The 23,921-nt window shown below is 44.0% G+C and overlaps 1 protein-coding gene across 1 annotated transcript in view; it reads left to right on the top strand.

Annotated features, from left to right (window-relative positions):
- PDGFRL (platelet derived growth factor receptor like) overlaps positions 1-22,654 on the top strand; it is a 288,958-nt gene extending 266,304 nt beyond the window's left edge. The window contains exon 6 of the mRNA XM_069744397.1: positions 22,144-22,654. Coding sequence (XP_069600498.1) covers positions 22,144-22,332 — 189 coding nt within the window. The 3' untranslated portion in view covers positions 22,333-22,654. The remainder of the gene's footprint in view (positions 1-22,143) is intronic.
- The last annotated feature ends 1,267 nt before the right edge of the window (positions 22,655-23,921 follow it).

Here is a 23,921-nt window from a genome sequence, read left to right as displayed (position 1 = left end):
TCTGTACATTTTATACTCTTACAAGTGGTGTTTTCTGGGTACTTTCTGGGTACTTTGTGCCCTGACTTTAGTTATATATGTTAGTAGAACCAACTGGTTATTGATCTTTATATGATGGTAAACCCCCTATAACTATATTTATATGTCTTTTGGATATTTTTATGGTTCTAACTGGGTTTTTAATATATTTCCTTGGCAACTGTTTGTATGTTTTTAATTACTAGAGCTTGCAATTTTGGATCACAATGTATTTATGGCCATTGACATCTACTATATAATTGTCTAAGGATCACTTCCGTCTGTCTGTCTGTCCCGGATATTCATTGATCGCGGCCTCTGTCTGTCATGGAATCCAAGTTGCTGATTGGTCTAGCCAGCTGCCTGTCATGGCTGCCGCAACCAATCAGCGACGCCCACAGTCCGATTAGTCCCTCCCTACTCCCCTGCAGTCAGTGCCCGGCGCCCGCTCCATACTCCCCGCAGTCACCACTCACACAGGGTTAATGCCAGCGGTAACGGACTGCGTTATGCCGCTGGTAACTCACTCCATTACCGCTGCTATTAACCCTGTGTGACCAAGTTTTTACTTTTGATGTTACCTATGTAGCGTCAATAGTAATAGGATCTAATGTTAAAAATAATAAAAAAAATAAAAAATCATTATACGAGGCAAGTCTTTTGCAACCTATAGCTCCATGCAATTTCGACTTACAATTAATCAATCATAAAAAGGATACAGAAAAAGTCTAACATATGTGAATCAATCCCTATTCTTTAAAAAGGATACCTTTATTCATAATATTAAAAAGGAATGTCAATGGTAATTCTTGACCAAAAAAAAGAGAAAAACACTTATACAGTTGTGCTCAAATGTTTACATACCCAAGCAGAATCTTTGCTTTCTTGGCCTTTTTTCGCAGAATATGAATGATAACACCAAAACGTTTTCTCCACTCATGGTTAGTGGTTGGGTGAAGCCATATATTGGCAAACAGGACAGAAGGACAGAACATCCAGCAATATGGAGGCAAAATTTTGGTCTAGCCCAGTATTCTGTCAATTGTATATATTTCCTGATAAATCTAAGTGTTCATACAACTATACATGTACATGTAAAGAAAGTATTTGTGCTTATAATATTGTGCTGAATCAGATTAATAAATAAAAGTATACACCTATAGTAATAAACCTATATACAGCTCTGGCAAAAATTAAGAGACCACTGCAAAATTCTCAGTTTGTCTGGTTTTTCTCTTTATAGGTATTTTTTTGAGTAAAATGTAAATTTTTCTTTTATTCTATAAACTTCTGACAACATGTCTCCGAAGTTCCAAGCAATACATTTTTGTATTTTTTTTTCTGAAAAGGAGGAATGAACAAAATTACAAAAGAAAAATACAGTGCATTCAGACCTCAAATAATGTAAAGACAACAAGTTCATAATCATTTAGAAACAACAATACTAATGTTCTAACTCAAGAAGAGTTCAGAAATCAATATTTTGTGGAATAAGCATGATTTTTAATCACAGCTTTCATGACAATCGGGTATTCGTGGATCCTGGGAGTTCTTTTTCCCCTTAACAAACCCCTTCCCTACTTACTCGGGCTATCCACACATAATGACACCATATAGATCTCACATAATACCGCCATACAGATCACACATAACAGGGGGAGAGAGGAGTGCATAGGAAAGGATTAGATACATGGCTCAGCAGTCAGTATCACACAGGAGAGGATTAGATACTCGGCTCAGCAGTCAGTATCACACAGGAGAGGATTAGATACATAGCTCAGCACAGTATCACACAGTATAGGATTAGATACAGTCATGGCCAAAAGTATTGACACCCCTGCAATTCTGTCAGATAAAACTCATTTTCTTCCTGAAAATGATTGCAAACACAAATTGTTTGGTATTATTATCTTCATTTAATTTGTCTTAAATGAAAAAACACAAAAAGAATTGTCCTAAAGCCAAATTGGATATAATTCCACACCAAACATAAAAAAGGGGGTGGACAAAAGTATTGGCACTGTTCATAAAAACATGTGATGCTTCTCTAATTTTTGTAATTAACAGCACCTGTAACTTACCTGTGGTACCTAACAGGTGTTGGCAATAACTAAATCACACTTGCAGCCAGTTGACATGGATTAAAGTTGACTCAACCTCTGTCCTGTGTCCTTGTGTGTACCACATTGAGCATGGAAAAAAGAAAGAAGACCAAAGAACTGTCTGAGGACTTGAGATACCAAATTGTGAGGATGCATGAGAAATCTCAAGGCTACAAGTCCATCTCCAAAGACCTAAATGTTCCTGTGTTTACCGTGAGCAGTGTCATCAAGAAGTTTAAAGCCCATGGCACTGTGGCTAACTTCCCTAGATGTGGACGGAAAAGAAAAATTGACAAGAGATTTCAATGCAACATTGTGCGGATGTTGGATAAAGAACCTCGACTAACATCCAAACAAGTTCAAGCTGCCCTGCAGTCCGAGGGTACAACAGTGTCAACCCGTACTATCCGTCGGCATCTGAATGAAAAGGGACTGTATGGTAGGAGACCCAGGAAAACCCCACTTCTTACCCCGAGACATAAAAAAGCCAGGCTGGAGTTTGCCAAAACTTACATGAAAAAGTCTAAAACGTTTTGGAAGAATGTTCTTTGGTCAGATGAGACAAAAGTAGAGCTTTTTGGGCAAAGGCATCAACATAGAGTCCCTACAGTCAAACATGGTGGAGGTCCCCTGATGTTTTGGGGTTGCTTTGCTGCCCCTGGCACTGGACTGCTTGACTGTGTGCATGGCATTATGAAGTCTGAAGACTACCAACAAATTTTGCAGCATAATGTAGGGCCCAGTGTGAGAAAGCTGGGTCTCCCTCAGAGGTCATGGGTCTTCCAGCAGGACAATGACCCAAAACACACTTCAAAAAGCACTAGAAAATGGTTTGAGAGAAAGCACTGGAGACTTCTAAGGTGGCCAGCAATGAGTCCAGACCTGAATCCCATAGAACACCTGTGGAGAGATCTAAAAATGACAGTTTGGAGAAGGCACCCTTCAAATGTCAGGGACCTGGAGCAGTTTGCCAAAGAAGAATGGTGTAAAATTCCAGCAGAGCATTGTAAGAAACTCATTGATGGTTACCGGAAGCGTTTGGTCGCAGTTATTTTGGCTAAAGGTTGTGCAACCAAGTATTAGGCTGAGGGTGCCAATACTTTTGTCTGGCCCATTTTTGGAGTTTTGTGTGAAATGATCAATGTTTTGCTTTTTGCTTCATTCTCTTTTGTGTTTTTTCATTTAAGATAAATTAAATGAAGATAATAATACCAAAGAATTTGTGTTTGCAATCATTTTCAGGAAGAAACTGAGTATTATCTGACAGAATTGCAGGGGTGTCAATACTTTTGGCCATGACTGTACATGGGTTAGCAGTCAGTATCACAGTATAGGATTAGATACACGGCTTAGCACAGTATCACACAGAATAGGTTTAGATACATGGCTCAGCACAGTATCACACAGTATAGGATTAGATACATGGGTTAGCAGTCAGTATTACAGTATATGATTAGATACACGGCTCAGCACAGTATCACACAGGAGAGGATTAGATACATGGCTCTATTCACACTGTATACTTCAGACTTTCAGTATAAATCTGAACTTTGCCACCTTCAAAAATTTTCGGATGACTCCGTGGTTGTGGGATGCATTAGGGGGGATCAGGGGGATGAGGAATACAGAAGTGTGGTGTCGAATTTCGTGGATTGGTGCAATGGTAACTATCTGCAACTAAATGTTAAGAAAACTAAGGAGTTGGTGGCCAACTATAGCAGGATTAAGTTGGAATGCTTACCGATCACTATTGCTGGTCAGGAGGTCGAGCAGGTGGGGAGTTACAAATATTTGGGGGTCCATTTGGATAGCAAACTGGACTGGAGATGCCACTCAGAGTTTGTCTACAAGAAGGGGATGAGCAGATTGTATTTCCTAAGGAAACTGAGGTCTTTTAATGTGTGCAGCAAAATGTTAGAAATGTTCTACCAATCTGTAGTGGCAAGTGCCATCTTTTTTGCAATCACGTGCTGGGGTAGTAGTGTGCGGGCCTCTGATGCTAATAAACTGAATAAGATTATCAAGAAGGCAAGTTCTGCTGTCGGCTGTAATCTGGACTCTTTTGGGGAGGTAGTGGAGAGAAGAACTCTGAAAAAGTGTATGGCAATTATGAACAATAATGCACATCCATTATATGAGCTATTCGTGAGACAGAAGAGCACCTTCAGTAACCGGCTAATACTTCTGAGGTGTAAGAAGGAAAAATATAGGAAATCGTTTGTGCCAACTGCCATGGGAATGTACAACAATAACATTAGGGTTAAACCACCAAGGTGAATGTCTACTTATTTCTCTACATTTCAGTTCACTTGTTGTGTATGTCCTATTCTAATGTATAATGTTCTTCTGTCAACAAACTGTCATGTCAACTATGTAATTCCTTTATGATTTTTATGATTTAAGTTGTGCTGCTGTGATACCATAATTTCCCACGGGATCAATAAAGTGTATCGTATCGTATCGTATCACACAGGAGAGGATTAGATACATGGGTTAGCAGTCAGTATCACAGTATAGGATTAGATACACGGCTCAGCACAGTATCACACAGAATAGATTTAGATACACGGCTCAGCACAGTGCAGGAATAGAAACACAATGGTCTAATGTCCTGATGAGCTGCAGTGAGAAGCAGGACAGGAGCAGCACAGAGCCTCCCCCTCCCCCCTCTGTTACCTCTGCAGCTCATAATAACGACATTAGCCAGCATTGCTGAGCAGGCAGCATAGAAGAGACAGGGAATGCCCACTAATAGTGTGAAGGGGGAGACAGATAGAGCTGCCCCTCCAACAGTGCAGCTCTCACGTGGAGCTCACAGATACACAGCAATCACAGCTCAAGAAAGATGGCGCTGATCTCCTGCCTCTGCTGTGATGTGTGGACAGCCCAGGGGGTGTGGCCAGATCAAAGCAGGGAGCAGCTCAATGATAGGTATGGGGTCGGCATCCGACCGCAGATGTTTATGCCCAGGGCTGCCGTATTTGCAGAGTGTAAGTGTCGTGCAGCTACACTTACACTCCTGCAAAGCAAAATGGCGGTGGCCAGTGGCTGAAAAAATAATTAATAAAAATGATATTAAAGTAAAAAAAAACAATTTTGTATTATAAATAATTGTTTATATAAACAATCATTTTTAATGCAAAAAAAAAAATTGCGGCACCTTCCCTTTAACAAACCCCTTCCCTACTTACTCGGGCTATCCATTTAAAATGCCCACTCCCTAAATAACGATTCTTCATAAATTTATGAACTTTGGATAAATTGGCCACAGCAGGCTTTATTAAACATTTAACATAACAGTTTATATATTTAACCATATTCACGGGGAGGGCGGTCCTCGAAGCCCAAAACTGTAACAAAAACTAAGGTCAATATCCATAACTTTGGCCCCCCAGGTTGCGTCTTGCCTCTAGCCGCTAGGCACCAGCTCAGAGACCCACAGAGACTCGCCCGGCCAATATCCTTCAAAAATTACCCACGGATCCACGTTATCTCTTCCGTGTGATCCTTATGTTCCAATCCAATTAATCCACTCAAGGGGGAGTCCAGGACCTTTGGGATCCCCCCCTGAGCCACCACTTATTAGCACCAGCAACCTCGAGGACCTCCCCCCCACGCCAACAGCATAAATGTTCTGACCCCTCAAACATTTATGTCACGCCACACCAGCAAACCTTTTTCAATGCCCTCTTGTACTGCCAAGCACCACATACCACATATCCAGACCGATTGCATGCAAATGGATACCATCCTGCCTCCAACACTCCCCTTCTCCAGACTCCAAATCCCGATGCCGCACCACAATTGCCCCATTCCTTCCCATGAAGCATGACACTGCTCTATTCAATTTGATTCTAGCCTTATTCAAACCTTGCACCGACCTTGCCCCATGCCATACTTTTTTGGGGACGATATCTGACCACACCACTAGTAATCTCGGGAACATTGACCAGAGCCTCAACATGTCAAAGTTAATATCTTTAATTAGTTTTCTGCACGGACATTTGCCTAGGTCATTTCCCCCCAGATGTATCACCAACAAATCTGCCACCCGATCTAACCGAATGAATTTATGAAACTCGCGTAACAGTTGTTTCCATATAATCAGACCAAAGCACAGATTTCCACTCGTCTAATATCCATTCCTTGTGTTCTTTAGCCCAAACAAGTCTCTTCTGCTTGTTGCCTGTCCTTAGCAGTGGTTTCCTAGCAGCTATTTTATCATGAAGGCCTGCTGCACAAAGTCTTCTCTTAACAGTTGTTGTAGAGATGTGTCTGCTGCTAGAACTCTGAGTGGCATTGACCTGGTCTCTAATCTGAGCTGCTATTAACCTGCAATTTCTGAGGCTGGTGACTCAGATAAACCTATCCTCAGAAGCAGAGGTGACTCTTGGTCTTCCTTTCCTGGGGTGGTCCTCATGTGAGCCAGTTTCTTTGTAGCGCTTGATGGTTTTTGCAACTGCACTTGGGGACACTTTCAAAGTTTCCCAATTTTTCGGACTGACTGACCTTCATTTCTTAAAGTAATGATGGCCACTCGTTTTTCTTTACTTAGAATTTGTATTATGGCAAGAAAAAAGCAGCTAACAGTCTATTCAGTAGGACTATCAACTGTGTATCCACCAGACTTCTGCTCAACACAACTGATGGTCCCAACCCCATTTATAAGGCAAGAAATCCCACTTTTTAAACCTGACAGGGCACACCTGTGAAGTGAAAACCATTCCCGGTGACTACCTCTTGAAGCTCATCAAGAGAACGCCAAGAGTGTGCAATGCAGTCATCAAAGCAAAAGGTGGCTACTTTGAAGAACCTAGAATATAAGACATAATTTCAGTTGTTTCACACTTTTTTGTTAAGTATATAATTCCACGTGTTAATTCATAGTTTTGATGCCCTCAGTGTGAATTTACAATTTTCATAGTCATGAAAATACAGAAAAATCTTTAAATGAGAAGGTGTGTCCAAACTTTTGGTCTGTACTGTACATCCTAATTGTAAGGGATTAGGAACTAAGGTACCGTCACACTAAGCGACGCTGCAGCGATACCGACAACGATCCGGATCGCTGCAGCGTCGCTGTTTGGTCGCTGGAGAGCTGTCACACAGACAGTTCTCCAGCAACCAACGATGCCGGTAACCAGGGTAAACATCGGGTTACTAAGCGCAGGGCCGCGCTTAGTAACCCGATGTTTACCCTGGTTACCATCGTTAAAGTAAAAAAAACAACCACTACATACTTACCTACCGCTGTCTGTCCCCGGCGCTGTGCTTCTCTGCTCTGGCTGTGAGCACAGCGGCCGGAAAGCAGAGCGGTGACGTCACCGCTCTGCTTTCCGGCTGGCCGGCGCTCACAGCCAGAGCAGAGAAGCATAGCGCCGGGGACAGACAGCGGTAGGTAAGTATGTAGTGGTTGTTTTTTTTTACTTTAATGATGGTAACCAGGGTAAACATTGGGTTACTAAGCGCGGCCCTGCGCTTAGTAACCCGATGTTTACCCTGGTTACCAGCGAAGACATCGCTGAATCGGCGTCACACACGCCGATTCAGCGATGTCAGCGGGAGATCCAGCGACGAAACAAAGTTCTGGACTTTCTGCCCCGACCAGCGATATCACAGCAGGGGCCTGATCGCTGCTGCCTGTCACACTGGACGATATCGCTAGCCAGGACGCTGCAACGTCACGAATCGCTAGCGATATCGTCTAGTGTGACGGTACCTTTACAGCTGTTTAATCTGTAGCTGCCTCTTTTTAAAGAGACCGAAAGTAATTGGACAATTATCTCAAAAGCACTTTAATGGGCTGACTATTCGTAAATATCTCATCAAGTAGGCAGATAAAAGGTCTGGAGCTGATTCCAGCTGTGGAATTTGCATTTGGAACATGTGGTCAAAGGAGCTCTCAATGCAAGAGAAATAGACCATCATTAGGCTAAAAAGATCCATCAGATTGCAAAAATGTTAGGAGTGGCCACAAACAGTGGTACACTGGTGAGCTTGGCAGCTTAAAAAGGCCTTGACTTCCTCAGAAGACAAAAGTGGTGTATGATCGTAGAATCCTATCTATGGTGGAGAAAACCCCCCACACAATGTCCACCCAAGTGAAGAACACTCTCCAGGAAATAAGTGTTTCAATATGTAAGTCTACCATAAAGAGAAGAACAAATACAGAGGATTTATCACAAGCTGCAAATCATTAATCAGCCGTAAAAAATGCAAATGCCAGATTAGAGTTTGCCAAAAGACATTCAAAGAAGCCAGCCTAGTTATGGAAAAGCATTGTTTGGACAGATGAAACTAATATCAACCTGTACCAGAATGATGGGAAGAAGAAAGTATGGAGAAGGCTTGGAGCTGCTCACAATCCAAAGCACACCACATTCTCTGTAAAACGTGGTGGAGGCAGTATGATGGCATCGACATGCATGGCTTACAATGGCACTGAGTCACAGAAGCTGCCGGATGAATTCTGAAGTGTACAGGGCTAAACTTTCTTCACAGATTCAACCAAATACAGCAAGATTGATTGGGCGGCGATTCACAGTACAGATGGGCGATGACACAAAACATACAGAGAAAGCAACCCAGGAGTTTTTTTAAGTTTTTTAAGTGGAATACTCTACAATGGCCAAATCAATCACCAGATCTCAACCCCATCGAACTTGCATTTCACATGCTAAAAACTTAAGGCAAAAAATCCCACGAACAAGCAACAACTGAAGTCAGCTGCAGTAAAGGCCTGGTAAAACATCACAAAGTAAAAACTATTCAAAATGAACATTTTATTTATGGAAAAGTTCATTTGTCCAATTGCTATTGAGCCCCTAAAATGAGGAGGCTTTGTAGAAAAATGGTTGCAATTCCAAAACGTTTCACAGGATATTTTTTTTTTCAACCCGTCTAATTAAACTCAAAAGTATACACTTAATCTCAGTTGTTTCATTTTAAATAAAAAATAGTGGCACACAGAGCTAAAATCACAAAAATTCGGTCACTGTCCAAATATTTCAGGACATAACTAGATTTCACATTTTGACCCATCAGTCCACAGCACCTGTGTCATGGGGCTACCGCGACAGAGAGGTTCCAGAGAACTGCAGCGCTCTGGGCCTCGTTCACAAACAGTGAACAGAAGCTCTTCACCTGTATTCTGACCTGGCTGCTTTGTGCCAGCAGTGCAGGAGTTAACCTTATTGCTGAGTTGCTGAGAGCTGGGTCTCTCTCAGCTGAAGGGGATTTTGTAATCTGATCCTCTATATAGACCCAGTCCTGACTTCAGCTTTTGTCAGTGATCAGTTCTACTGCCTGGCTTGCAGGTTGAAGGAGCGTAGTGTTGGTGTTGGAGGTTTATTTACAGAGATTGGTGTCTGCTGTTTTGGTTGCATGTTACACCTGTTTTCCTTCCTAGTTTTCTCCTTCTCTTCCCTTCTATGTGTACCCTCTGTGGTTGTGTGAGCATTTGGTGAGTTTGAGACTTTTAGTTACCTTGTCTGTATACCCTGTTATTTGTTGTATTATTACACTGGTGCAGTCCACCTCCTTTGGGGGGAGAGGGGGCCACTGATAGGGCCTGCACAGGAGACAGGGATACGCTGGTGGCTCAGGTCTCCTAACCATCATAGGTACCCCTGAGATAAGGGAAAGCCTGGGCCCCATTATAGTGGTAGGGACAGGTGCGGGTCCCAGTACGCCGTCCTGCCCCTTTATCGCCGCTTACGGTGTGACAGTGTCACTGACCTTAAAAAATTTTCTTGGTCCAATATGGACCCCATTGCTGCTTTAACTGGAAAAATGCAGCAACTCAGTCTAGAGGTGGCTGACCTCCGCTCGGCGGTTGTGCAGCGCACTCCAGTGGCCACTGCAGGGGTTGCTACATTTCCACAAGCTTCGCTGGAGCCTAAGATTGCGTTATCTGACAGGTTCTCAGGGGGTGTGACAAATTTGTTACATTCAGGGAGGCCTGTAAATTGTATTTTAGGTTGCGTCCTCTCACACTTCAGGTTCAGAGGAGCAGAGGGTTGGAATTGTAGTATCGCTACTACAGGGGGATCCCCAGGCCTGGACATTTTCACTTCCCTCTGACGCTCTGCTGTTACGGACTGTGGAGGAGTTTTTTCGAGCCTTAGGTCAAGTGTATGATGATCCTGACCGCGTCTCCCTTGCTGAGTCCACAATACGCCATCTTACACAGGGAGACCGGCCAGTAGAGGAGTACTGCTCTGAGTTTCGGAGATGGGCTACTGACACATTGTGGAATGACCCTGCACTCCGTAGTCAATTTTATCAGGGCCTATCTGATCAAATAAAAGATGCCTTCGCCCTACAGGAGACACCAACCACACTGGAGGCAGCTATGTCTCTTGCGATCCATGTGGACCGCCGCCTGAGTCAGGGACTTAATGAATCGCCGCTATTCAAGGGTCATTCAGATTTGGACTCACCAGAATCTGAGTCTCTAGGAGAACCTATGCAGTTGGGTGGCGCTTCTCATTCTAAGGGGGCTGCAGTAGTACGGCGTAAGGAAGGTGCATGTTTTTTTGTGGCAGAAGGGGTCATTATGTGAATGTGTGTCCTTCTAGAAGACAACCGCCGGAAAACTATTGAGCCCGGGTTGCGGGGAGGTTGGCAACTCGGGTTTACTAATTTCCTCCTTAGGTAAACCTCAATTTTTCCTACCAGCCGAAATTCGTCTTGGTGAAAACAGATTCAATATCTCTGCCTTTCTGGACTCTGGGGCAGGGTTTAATTTAATTGATGCTGGATTTGTTCAGGCCCATGGGCTTAAGACTGAAGAGTTGTCTAGACCCATACCTATAATTGCCATTGATTCTGCACCTTTGAGCCAGGGGACTTTCACTCAGATCGTCTGTGGGGTGAGCCTACAAATAGGGGCGTTGCACTCTGAGTCATTAGATTGTTATGTGTTGGGGGGTTTGCCGTCGCCTGTAGTTCTCGGTTTACCACGGCTCACATTACACAACCCGGTGTTAGACTGGCAGACTTGGGAGATTACTAGATGGAGTGAGTTTTGTCAGGAACATTGCCTGGGTACTCGGCTGGCCGGATTGAGTTCTCAGGTTTTGTCAGAGTTCATCTCAGATTTTGAGGATGTATTCTCTGAGGAGGGGAGTCGAGAGATACTTCCACACCATCCTTATGATTGCGCCATACGTCTCATTCCTGATGCTAAACTGCCTAAAGGTCCCTTCACATTTAGCGACGCTGCAGCGATACCGACAACGATCCGAATCGCTGCAGCGTCGCTGTTTGGTCGCTGGAGAGCTGTCACACAGACCGCTCGCCAGCGACCAACGATGCTGGTAACCAGGGTAAACATCGGGTCACTAAGCGCAGGGCCGCGCTTAGTAACCCGATGTTTACCCTGGTTACCATGCTAAAAGTAAAAAAAAAAACAAACAGTACATACTTACCTACAGCCGTCTGTCCTCCAGCGCTGCGCTCTGCTTCTCTGCTCTCCTCCTGTACTGTCTGGGAGCCGGAAAGCAGAGCGGTGACGTCACCGCTCTGCTTTCCGGCTCACAGCCAGTACAGGAGGAGTGCAGAGCGCAGCGCTGGAGGACAGACAGCTGTAGGTAAGTATGTACTGTTTGTTTTTTTTTACTTTTAGCATGGTAACCAGGGTAAACATCGGGTTACTAAGCGCGGCCCTGCGCTTAGTTACCCGATGTTTACCCTGGTTACCAGTGAAGACATCGCTGGATCGGTGTCACACACGCCGATCCAGCGATGTCTCCAGGGAGTCCAGCGACGAAATAAAGTTCTGGACTTTATTCAGCGACCAACGATCTCCCAGCAGGGGCCTGATCGTTGGTCGCTGTCACACATAACGATTTCATTAACGATATCGTTGCTACGTCACAAATAGCAACGATATCGTTAACAATATCGTTATGTGTGAAGGTACCTTAAGAGTAGGCTATACAACATTTCTGCCCCAAAGAGACAGGCCATGAAGGACTATGTCACGGAGAGTCTGGCCAAGGGTCATATCAGACCCTCGTCATCACCCATTGCTGCCGGGTTCTTTTTTGTTAAGAAGAAGGACGGGGGTTTACGCCCATGCTTAGACTTCCGTGAATTAAATCGGATTACGGTCTGGGATTCTTTTCCGCTCCCTCTTATTCCTGACCTCTTTAACCAAATTGTGGGGGCTAAATGGTTCTCCAAATTAGACCTCAGGGGGGCATATAATCTCATTCGGATGAAGGAGGGGGATGAATGGAAGACGGCGTTTAATACACCAGAGGGACATTACGAGAACTTGGTTATGCCTTTTGGGTTAAGTAATGCTCCTTCTGTGTTTCAACACTTTGTCAATGATAAACTTAGTCACTTAATAAGTAGGTTTGTGGTGGTATATCTCGATGACATCTTAATTTTAGAATAGGGTTAGGGCTAGGGTTAGGGCTAGGGTTAGGGCTAGGGGTAGGGTTAGGGCTATGGGTAGGGCTTGGGTTAGGGTTAGGGCTAGGGTTTCGGTATGTGCACACGTATTCTGGTCCTCTGCGGATTTTTCCGCTGCGGATTTGATAAATCCGCAGTGCTAAACCGCTGCGGATTTATGGCGGATTTACCGCGTTTTTTCTGCGCATTTCACTGCGGTTTTACAACTGCGATTTTCTATTTGAGCAGTTGTAAAACCGCTGCGGAATCCGCACAAAGAAGTGACATGCTGCGGAATGTAAACCGCTGCGTTTCCGTGCAGTTTTTCTGCAGCATGTGTACAGCGATTTTTGTTTCCCATAGGTTTACATTGAACTGTAAACTCATGGGAAACTGCTGCGGATCCGCAGCGTTTTCCACAGCGTGTGCACATAGCCTAATTCTAAAGTTATGTGCACACGGTGCGGATTTGGCTGCGGATCCGCAGCGGATTGGCCGCTGCGGATTTGCAGCAGTGTTCCATCAGGTTTACAGTACCATGGAAAACCAAATCCGCTGTGCCCATGGTGCGGAAAATACCGCGCGGAAACGCTGCGTTGTATTTTCCGCAGCATGTCAATTCTTTGCGCGGATTCCGCAGCGTTTTACACCTGTTCCTCAATAGGAATCAGCAGGTGAAATCCGCACAAAAAACACTGGAAATCCGCGGAAAATCCGCAGGTAAAACGCAGTGCCTTTTACCCGCGGATTTTTCAAAAATGATGCTGAAAAATCTCACACGAATCCGCAACGTGGGCACATAGCCTTAGGGTTAGGGTTGGAATTAGGGTTGTGGTTAGGGGTGTGATTAGGGTTATGGCTACAGTTGGGGTTAGAGTTAGGGGTGTGTTGGGGTTAGTGTTGGAGGTAGAATTGAGGGGTTACCACTGTTTAGGCACATCAGGGGTCTCCAAACGCAACATGGCGCCACCATTGATTCCAGCCAATCTCGTATTCAAAAAGTCAAATGGTGCTCCCTCAATTCCGAGCCCCGACATGTGCCCAAACAGTGGTTTACCCCCACATATGGGGTACCAGCATACTCAGGATAAACTGCGCAACCATTACTGGGGTCCAATTTCTCCTGTTACCCTTGTGAAAATAAAAAAATGCTTGCTAAAACATCATTTTTGAGGAAAGAAAAATTATTTTTTATTTTCATGGCTCTGCGTTGTAAACGTCTGTGAAGCACTTGGGGGTTCAAAGTGCTCACCACATATCTAGATAAGTTCCTTGGGGAGTCTAGTTTCTAAAATGGGGTCACTTGTGGGGGGTTTCTACTGTTTAGGCACACCAGGGGCTCTGCAAACGCAACGTGACACCCGCAGACCATTCCATCAAAGTCTGCATTTCAAAAGTCACTACTTCCCTTCTGAGCCCCGACGTGTGCCCAAACAGTGGTTTACCTCCACACATGGGGTATCAGCGTACTCAGGAGAAACTGGACAAATATTGGGGTCAAATTTCTCCTGTTACCCTTGGGAAAATAAAAAATTCTGGGCTAAATAATTATTTTTGAGGAAAGAAAACGTATTTATTATTTTCACGGTTCTGCATTATAAACTTCTATGAAGCACTTGGGGGTTCAAAGTGCTCACCACACATCTAGATAAGTTCCTTTCGGGGTCTAGTTTCCAAAATGGGGTCACTTGTGGGGGTTTCTACTGTTTAGCCACATCAGGGGCTCTGCAAACGCAACGTGACGCCCGCAGAGCATTCCATTAAAGTCTGCATTTCAAAACGTCACTACTTCAATTCCGAGCCCCGGCATGTGCCCAAACAGTAGTTTACCCCCACATATGGGGTATCACCGTACTCAGGAGAAACTGGACAACAAATATTGGGGTCAAATTTCTCCTGTTACCCTTGGGAAAATTAAAAAATTCTGGGCTAAATAATTATTTTTGAGGAAAGAAAACGTATTTATTATTTTCACAGCTCTGCATTATAAACTTCTGTGAAGCACTTGGGGGTTCAAAGTGCTCACTACACATCTAGATAAGTTCCTTTTGGGGTCTAGTTTCCAAAATGGAGTCACTTGTGGGGGGTTTCTACTGTCTAGGCACATCGGGGGCTCTGCAAACGCAACGTGATGCCCACAGAGCATTCCATCAAAGTATGCATTTCAAAACGTCACTACTTCACTTCCGAGCCCCGGCATGTGCCCAAACAGTGGTTTACCCCCACATATGGGGTATCAGCGTAATCAGGAGAAACTGGACAACAAGTTTTGGGGTCAAATTTCTCCGGTTACCCTTGGGAAAATAAAAAATTGCAGGCTAAAAGATCATTTTTGAGAAAATAATTTTTTTATTTTCATGGCTCTGCGTTATAAACTTCTGTGAAGCACTTGGGGGTTCAAAGTCCTCACCACACATCTAGATTAGTTCCTTTGGGGGTGTAGTTTCCAAAATGGGGTCATTTCTGGGGGATCTCCAATGTTTAGGCACACAGCGGCTCTCCAAACGTGACATGGTGTCCGCTAATGATTGGAGCTAATTTTCCATTTAAAAAGCCAAATGGCGTGTCTTCCCTTCCGAGCCCTGCCGTGCGCCCAAACAGTGGTTTACCCCCAAATATGGGGTATCAGCGTACTCAGGACAAACTGGACAACAACATTTGGGGTCCAATTTCTCCTATTACCCTTGGCAAAATAGGAAATTCCAGGCTAAAAAATCTTTTTTGAGGAAAGAAAAATTATTTTTTAATTTCATGGTTCTGCGTTATAAACGTCTGTGAAGCACCTGGGGGTTTAAATTGCTCAATATGCATCTAGATAAGTTCCTTGGGGGTCTAGTTTCCAAAATGGGGTCACTTGTGGGGAAGCTCCAATGTTTAGGCACACAGGTGCTCTCCAAACGCGACATGGTGTCCGCTAACAATTGGAGCTAATTTTCCATTCAAAAAGTCAAATGGCGCTCCTTCCCTTCCGAGCCCTGCCGAGTGCCCAAACAGTGGTTTACCCCCACATATCAGGTATCGTCGTACTTGGGAGAAATTGCCCAACAAATTTTATGATCCATTTTATCCTATTGCCTATGTGAAAATGAAAAAATTGAGGCGAAAAGAATTTTTTTGTGAAAAAAAAGTACTTTTTCATTTTTACAGATCAATTTGTGAAGCATCTGAGGGTTTAAAGTGCTCACTAGGCATCTAGATAAGTTCCTTGGAGGGTCTAGTTTCCAAAATGGGGTCACTTGTGGGGGAGCACCAATGTTTAGGCACACAGGGTCTCTCCAAACGCGACATGGTGTCCGCTAACGATGGAGATAATTTTTCATTCAAAAAGTCAAATGGCGCTCCTTCCCTTCCGAGCCTTACCATGTGCCGAAACAGTGGTTTACCCCCACATGAGGTATCGGTGTACTCAGGAGAAATTGCCCAACAAATTTTAGGATCCATTTTATCGTGTTGCCCATGTGAAAATGAAAAAATTGAGGCTAAAAGAATTTTTTTGTGAAAAAAGTACTTTTTCATTGTTACGGATCAATTTGTGAAGCACCTGGGGGTTCAAAGTGCTCACTATGCATCTAGATAAGTTCCTTGGGGCGTCTAGTTTCCAAAATGGGGTCACTTGTGGGGGAGCTCTCCAAACGTGACATGGTGTCCGCTAAAGAGTGGAGACAATTTTTCATTCAAAAAGTCAAATGGCGCTCCTTCCCTTCCAAGCCCTGCCGTGTGCCCAAACAGTGGTTTACCCCCACATATGAGGTATCAGCGTACTCAGGACAAATTGGACAACAATTTTGTGGTTCAGTTTCTCCTTTTACCATTGGGAAAATAAAAAAATTGTTGCTAAAAGATAATTTTTGTGACTAAAAAGTTAAATGTTCATTTTTTCCTTCCATGTTGCTTCTGCTGCTGTGAAGTACCTGAAGGGTTAATAAACTTCTTGAATGTGGTTTTGAGTACCTTGAGGGGTGCATTTTTTAGAATGGTGTCACTTTTGGGTATTTTCAGCCATATAGACCCCTCAAACCGACTTCAAATGTGAGGTGGTCCCTAAAAAAAATGGTTTTGTAAATTTCGTTGTAAAAATGAGAAATCGCTGGTCAAATTTTAACCCTTATAACTTCCTAGCAAAAAAAAATTTGGTTTCCAAAATTGTGCTGATGTAAAGTAAACATGTGGGAAATGTTATTTATTAACTATTTTGTGTCACATAACTCTCTGGTTTAACAGAATAAAAATAAAAAATGTGAAAATTGCGAAATTTTCAAAATTTTCGCCAAATTTCCGTTTTTATCACAAATAAACGCAGAATTTATTGACCTAAATTTACCACTAACATGAAGCCCAATATGTCACGAAAAAACAATCTCAGAACCGCTAGGATCCGTTGAAGCGTTCCTGAGTTATTACCTCATAAAGGGACACTGGTCAGAATTGCAAAAAACGGCAAGGTCTTTAAGGTCAAAATAGGCTGGGTCATGAAGGGGTTAAAACATCAAGCATCAGAGAAGATGTGGGCTGAGTGGTAGAGAGATGTACAGTGCAATGTGATCACAGAAGACCGAGCAATGTCTCTGTACCAATATAAGTATATTATATACAGCAGTGAGCCACTCCGCTCCATCTCTGTAGGTTCTCTGCGGTATCTGGCCAAAGACAGTAGTAACAGATCATTTAAGTCCAACAAGACACAACAGAAAGAATATGCAAAATAGGGATCAACCTTAACATGTTACATATAGTTATCCCTCTTCTACATATCGGTTCCATATCTTGTTGCTATTTTCTAGCTTTATATATATTCTTTTGTCTACTAAGCTCTGCCTATGTTGTATGGATTAGCAGACTACTCTATCTGGTGCTTCTATTATGATCGCACTAAAGCCCCCGTCACACAAAGCGAGATCGCTAGCGAGATCGCTACTGAGTCACAAGTTTTGTGACGCAACAGCGATCTCAGTAGCGATCTCGCTATGTGTGACACGTAGCAGCGACCAGGCCCCTGCTGTGAGATCGCTGGTCGTGTCGGAATGGCCTGGACCTTTTTTGATCGTTGAGGTCCCGCTGGGTAGCACACATCGCTGTGTTTGACACCTTACCAACGACCTCATGACAGGACGTCCCTCATTGAGGTCTGTTAATCGTCATGAAATAGCTGCCATGTGACATCGTTGTACAGGTCGCTACAGGTCGCCGCATCGCTGCTGTGTCGTTGGGGAGATCTCACAGTTTGACATCTCACCAGCGACCACATAGCGACGCAGCAACGATCCCTGACAGGTCGTATCGGTGTCGGGATCGCTTTAGCGTCGCTAAGTGTGACGGGGCCTTTACTTGTATTTTTGACTACCTTACATTGAATTATTATGATGTGATATGTAGAACTGTTTTAATTTCTTTATGCTATACTGTATTATGATCTAGACATTTGTCTACAGTATCTTTGTCTGTATTTATATTGTCCCGTTCATTAGAATTGTTGATTGTGCTTCTAAGTTGTATGGGATACATACCACTTGCTCTGGGGAGGACCTAGTTGGTCTGTTCTTCTTGCCTTTTAGCCATTTGGCTTTTTAATTGTTTTAATTATGGTGTTTTCTATGTCCCTTTTTTGTCAACCATATACCGTATGTAAAAAAGATTATTTGTGAAGGCTGATCCCTATTGTTATGCATATTTTTTCTCGTGTCTTGTTGTACTTAATTGGTATGCATAAGGTTGATCCCTGACCTTTAGGCTACTTTCACACTTTCGTCGGTACAGGGCCGTCGCAAACAGTCGGCCCGACGGACAGTGTGTAAATGTAGCACAATGTGGGCAGCGGATGCAGTTTTACAACGCATCCGCTGCCCATTGTGAGTTTCGGGGAGGAGGGGGCGGAGTTTCGGCCGTGCATGCGCGGTCGAAAGTGGCAGATTCGACGCACAAAAAAAGTTACATTGAACGTTTTTTTGTGCATCGCGGCCGCCAAAACACGACGCCAAAACACGACGTGTGGCCATACGTCGCAATGCGTCGCTAATGCAAGTCTATGGAGAAAAAAAACGCATCCTGCGGGCAACTTTGCAGGATGCGTTTTTTCTCCAAGACGACGCATTGCGACGTACGCCAAACAACGCAAGTGTGAAAGTAGCCTTATCTAGCTTTTGTATTGATGTGGTGCCCCCTATCCCCTTTTGTTTATACAAATCATTTAAAGGTGCCTTCACACTGAGCAACTTTAGAACGATAACGATAGCGATCCGTGACGTTGCAGCGTCCTGGATAGCGATATCGTTGTGTTTGACACGCAGCAGCGATCAGGATCCTGCTGTGACATCGCTGGTCGGAGCTAGAAGGCCAGAACTTTATTTCGTCGCTGGATCACCCGCTGACATCGCTGAATCGGTGTGTGTGATGCCGATCCAGCGATGTGTTCACTTGTAACCAGGGTAAACATCGGGTTACTAAGCGCAGGGCCGCGCTTAGTAACCCGATATTTACCCTGGTTACCATTGTAAATGTAAAAAATACTTACATTCCGGTGTCTGTCACGCCCCCCAGCGTCAGCTTCCCTGCACTGTGTCAGCGCCGGCCGGCCGTAAAGCAGAGCACAGCGGTGACATGACTGCTCTGCTTTACGGCCGGCGCTTACACAGTGCAGGGAAGCTGACGCCAGGGGACGCGACAGACACCGGAATGTAAGTATGTAGTGTTTTTTTTTACATTTACAATGGTAACCAGGGTAAATATCGGGTTACTAAGCGCGGCCCTGCGCTTAGTAACCCGATGTTTACCCTGGTTACCCGGGGACTTCGGCATCGTTGGTCGCTGGAGAGCTGTCTGTGTGACAGCTCTCCAGCGACCACACAACGACTAAACAGCGACGCTGCAGCGATCGGCATCGTTGTCTATATCGCTGCAGCATCGCTTAATGTGACGGTACCTTAAGTCCTACACAGCACCATACATCCTAGGTGGCTATCATAAAAACTATGGTTCAACCGGTTATTTGGCCGACTGCCATCTCAGCCATCTCTCCCATACAAGGGAGCACTCCTGTGCTCTCTATGAGAGAGAGAGCCACTGTCAGACTCCTAGGTGGCGTCTTATCTTATAGAGAAGAAAAGGATCAACAGTCTGAAATTGGACACTTTGGATCCTTAACTAACTTAAATTGTCAATTATTATTATTCATTTATATAGCACCATTAATTCCATTGTGCTGTATATGAGAAAGGGGTTACATGCAGAGTTATAGATATAAACAAGTTTACAGTGACAGACTGGTACAGAGGGGAGATGACACTGTCCTTGCGGACTTAGGCTGGTTTCACATTGGCGTTTTTTGGGGTGCGTTTTTGCGGTAAAAAATGCAAAAAAAACGCATGGTGAAAAAACGCATGTAAACGCGTGTAAATGCTGCGTTTTTTTGACGCATGCGTTTTTGCATGTGGTGAAAAAAACGCGGCGTTTTGACGCGTTTACATGCGTTTTTACATGCGTTTTTTAAATACATGCTGAGAAATGTGTGACAGCTGCCAATCATAAAAAAAAAAATAAAAAACCCACTATAAACAGATAGGGTTAGGGTTAGGGGTAGGGATCATAACCCTAACCCTAAAGGGATCCTACCCCTAACCCTACCCCTACCCCTAACCCTAAGGGATCCTAACCCTAACCCTACCCCTAACCCTAAGGGATCCTAACCCTAACCCTACCCCTAACCCTAACCCTAAGGGATCCTAACCCTAACCCTACCCCTAACCCTAACCGTAAAGGGATTAGGGTTAGGGTTAGGATCCCTTAGGGTTAGGATCCCTTAGGGTTAGGGGTAGGGTTAGGATCCCTTTATCACCTTTATGTTGGGGGGTGGCATATCAGTGTGTTTTCTGTTTTTTTAATAAAAAAACGCATGCGTTTTTTACCGCAAAAAACGCATGCACCAAAAAACGCATGCGTCCCCATTGACTCCAATGTATTTTTGACCCAAAAAAAACGCATGAAAACGCATGCGTTTTTTTTTGGTCCAAAAAACGCTTCTAAAAATACTACAAGTAGCATTTCAGAAAATGAACGCATGCAGTAAAAAAACGCATGCGTCAAAAAACGCGACCAAACGCGTACACAAAAAAACGCATGCGTTTTCAATGTTAAAGATAGGAAAAAAAACGCATGCGTTTTTTTGAAAAAAAACGCTGCAGACAAAAACGCAAGTGTGAAACCACCCTTACATTCTTTGGGATAGTGGGGAAGAGGCAGAAGGTAGGGGGTGAGGCGGCGGCTCTGGCGATAGCGAGGAGGCGGCTCTGGCGATGCGGCAGAATGGTTATTGCAGGCTGTAGGCTTTCTTGAAGAGATGGGTTTTCAGGTTCCGTCTGAAGGATCCGAGAGTGGTGGATAATCGGACGTGTTGAGGCATGGAATTCCAGAGGATGGGGGATATTCGGGAGAAATCTTGGAGGCGGTTGTGTGAGGAACGAATAAGTGTGGAGGAGAGTAGGAGGTCTTGGAAGGATAGGAGATTACGTGAGGGAAGATATTGGGAGATTAGTTCAGAGATGTAGGGAGGGGACAGGTTGTGGATGGCTTTGTAGATCAGTGTTAGTAGTTTGAACTAGATTCGTTGGGGAATTGGGAGCCAGTGGAGGGATTTGCAGAGGGGAGAAGCAGGGGAGTAGCGATGAGAGAGGTGGATTAGCCAGGCAGCAGAGTTGAGGACAGACTGGAGCGGTGCAAGAGAGTTAGCGGGGAGGCCACAGAGGAGGGTGTTGCAGTAGTCGAGGCGGGAGATGATGAGAGCATGCAGAAGAGTTTTGGTAGATTGTGGGCTGAGGAAGGAACGGATTCTGGCAATATTTTTGAGTTGGAGGCGACAGGAGGTGGTAAGAGTTTGGACGTGCGGTTTGAAGGGCAGAGTCGAGAGTTACCCCGAGGCAGCGGATTTCAGGTGCGGGAGAGAGAGTGATGCAGTTTACCATAATAGATAGATCAGGTAGGGGGGATACGTGAGATGGGGGAAAGATGATGAGTTCGGTTTTGTCTACATTGAGTTTTAGGAAGCGAGAGGTGAAGAAGGAGGATATGGCTCACAGACACTTCGGGATTCTGGACAGCAGAGAGGTGACATCTGGGCCAGAGAGGAAGATCGGAGTGTCTTCCTGAAGGAACAGCTTTAGAGCTATATACCTTCTTCACAGATGGACATGCTACTCTGGCTAAAAGGTGTATTAGCCATCCGGAAATGTAACAGACCCACAAGCTTTTATTTGACATGACCTTTTTACTAGAAAAGGCTAACGACAGGCACACTGCAACATTAACCTAAAATATAACACAAACTCCTCCACAAATGAACAGCTCAATGGCTCAATTATTGAAATATACTGCTTCAAATGACTGCTGGGTCTATCTGGAAACCGGATATCATGCATTTTGCCCTCAGGGGTTCCATCGATATCACCATCATACTTGAAGGTTAGTGCAGTATGTAGTGTTATTTTTCCTGTCCAAATCATGGACACCATGATTACATCCGGCACTGTCCTAGTGATGGGGTTGCATGCATCATAAGATAAGTTGTACCTCTATTATCCAAATTTTTCATCATATCATTAACACTGATTTTATATATATATTTTAAAAACAGTATGAACGGCCTGTGACCATTCAAGACTCCTGGAGACTGGTCAACCGCGGCATTGGACACACTACCAGAGTCTCAAAAAGCATCATCACTGTAGAAGACTTTGAAACAATTGACGCTGGCTACTATATTTGCAAAGCACAGAATCTCCGAGGACAGACAACACTTGCTACCAGAGTGGACAGATATTAAGTAGACCCTCCATCCCTGACAAGAATGCCTTAAAGGCAAAGCTTACAAGATTCCTTAAAACCTCAAACAGATTTCACCAAAGCGTATTACCGGCAGAACAAATTCTATGTCTTTCCAGCTGCCCATGTGTACTGAAGATATCATCCAGACGGTCAGATGTGGAACATGTTGGTCTGAGAAGATACCGCATGAGGGATATTTGTACAATAATCAAATTCATAGACATTTATTTGTATCTAGCCAAGTACATTATGTATAGTATTCCATGTAACTGTGTATCATATTAAAAAAAGCAAATAAATACTTATTATTTTTCATTATATTTAGCTTTGAATAAATCATCACAGAACAGATCAGTCAGAAAAATCATTTCAGCCACAAACTGCAGTGTCTTTCAGGGTGTAATGGGATTACATGGTGGAGAGTCATGTTTAGGTACTGTATATCAAGTGTATAATATTGGCCAGGTAAAAATCCACACGTTATCATGCTTCTCTATGAATCAATATGTTGTATCTAGCTTGACCTGAATTATTCTCAAATGTTTCCCTTGTTCGGGGCTCAGCCATAATACCCAAAATAGTCTTTGGCCAAGTGTGGAGATAAGAAAAAGCAGGTCGTTAAAACTGTCCAGGGTTAGAAAAACATGGCTACTTAATTACAAGAACAGCATCACATCTGCCTTCAGGTTGTCTGTGATATTGCAACTCGAACGTAAACACTTCAATGGACCTGAGCTGCAGTACTCTTGTGTGGTACGGTTTGTGGTAGAAAGACTATGGCCAATCCCTTTATTGCTAACCTGAACTAAAGCAACAGTAGCCATCTAATATGAGAGCGATTCAATGGTCCCTCATTGTCTTCAATCTGTGGTTACAAAGAACAACATGTAGTTCAGTATATCTTATCCTTTGTTCCACAGGTATAATAACGGCTTTAGTAACTATCAAGGTGACCATCACCGCTCTGGTCCAATACTGACATGAACAAGAAGATTCACAGGACCCTGGTCCAGCGTCCTCACTGGTATTCTTCTTACAGTAGGATCAGGGGCTTGTGAACTTCTTCGCCCACCATGCTTTCATCCTGAGCACCTCTGCCGTTTAAAAGGCTTGTGGAAGAAGAACTCATGCAACTTCTTGGGGGCCTTAAAAGACCCTGATCCGGCTGCCATGGAGCACCGACATGGACACTGGACCAGGTCCCTACAAATCTTTTTGCTCTCTAATGCGAGAACTTTTGAGGGGAGGGTCAAGATATAGCTATCTTTTATGTACACCTCTGCAGAGGATTGGTAGTCTGCTATCCATCCCTTTATAAGATGCCCAGGTGAGGTAGTTGTGGGCGAGCTTCAGTCTCCACTCGTTTAGGCATCCTACAGACATCTCGTGTCCCAGTGTCCTGCATCTCACTTACTTCAGGGCCGCAGGTCTCTTCTGACTTCAGGAATCCTTCTTCTGGAGCAGGGGCAGTAATAAGTCTAGGAGACACGAGGTTCATAAAAACAACCAAAGTTTTCTTGGTGAATGGCAGTATTCACAGTAATTGCAAGTATGGAGGATAAGGTCCAACCGGTTGTCATCTTTCCC

This window comes from Ranitomeya imitator, chromosome 1 (assembly GCF_032444005.1).
Source record: "Ranitomeya imitator isolate aRanImi1 chromosome 1, aRanImi1.pri, whole genome shotgun sequence".
Classification (NCBI taxonomy): domain Eukaryota; kingdom Metazoa; phylum Chordata; class Amphibia; order Anura; family Dendrobatidae; genus Ranitomeya; species Ranitomeya imitator.
The sequence above is the reverse complement of the archived record's forward strand: the minus strand, read 5'-3'. Positions and strand labels throughout refer to the sequence as shown.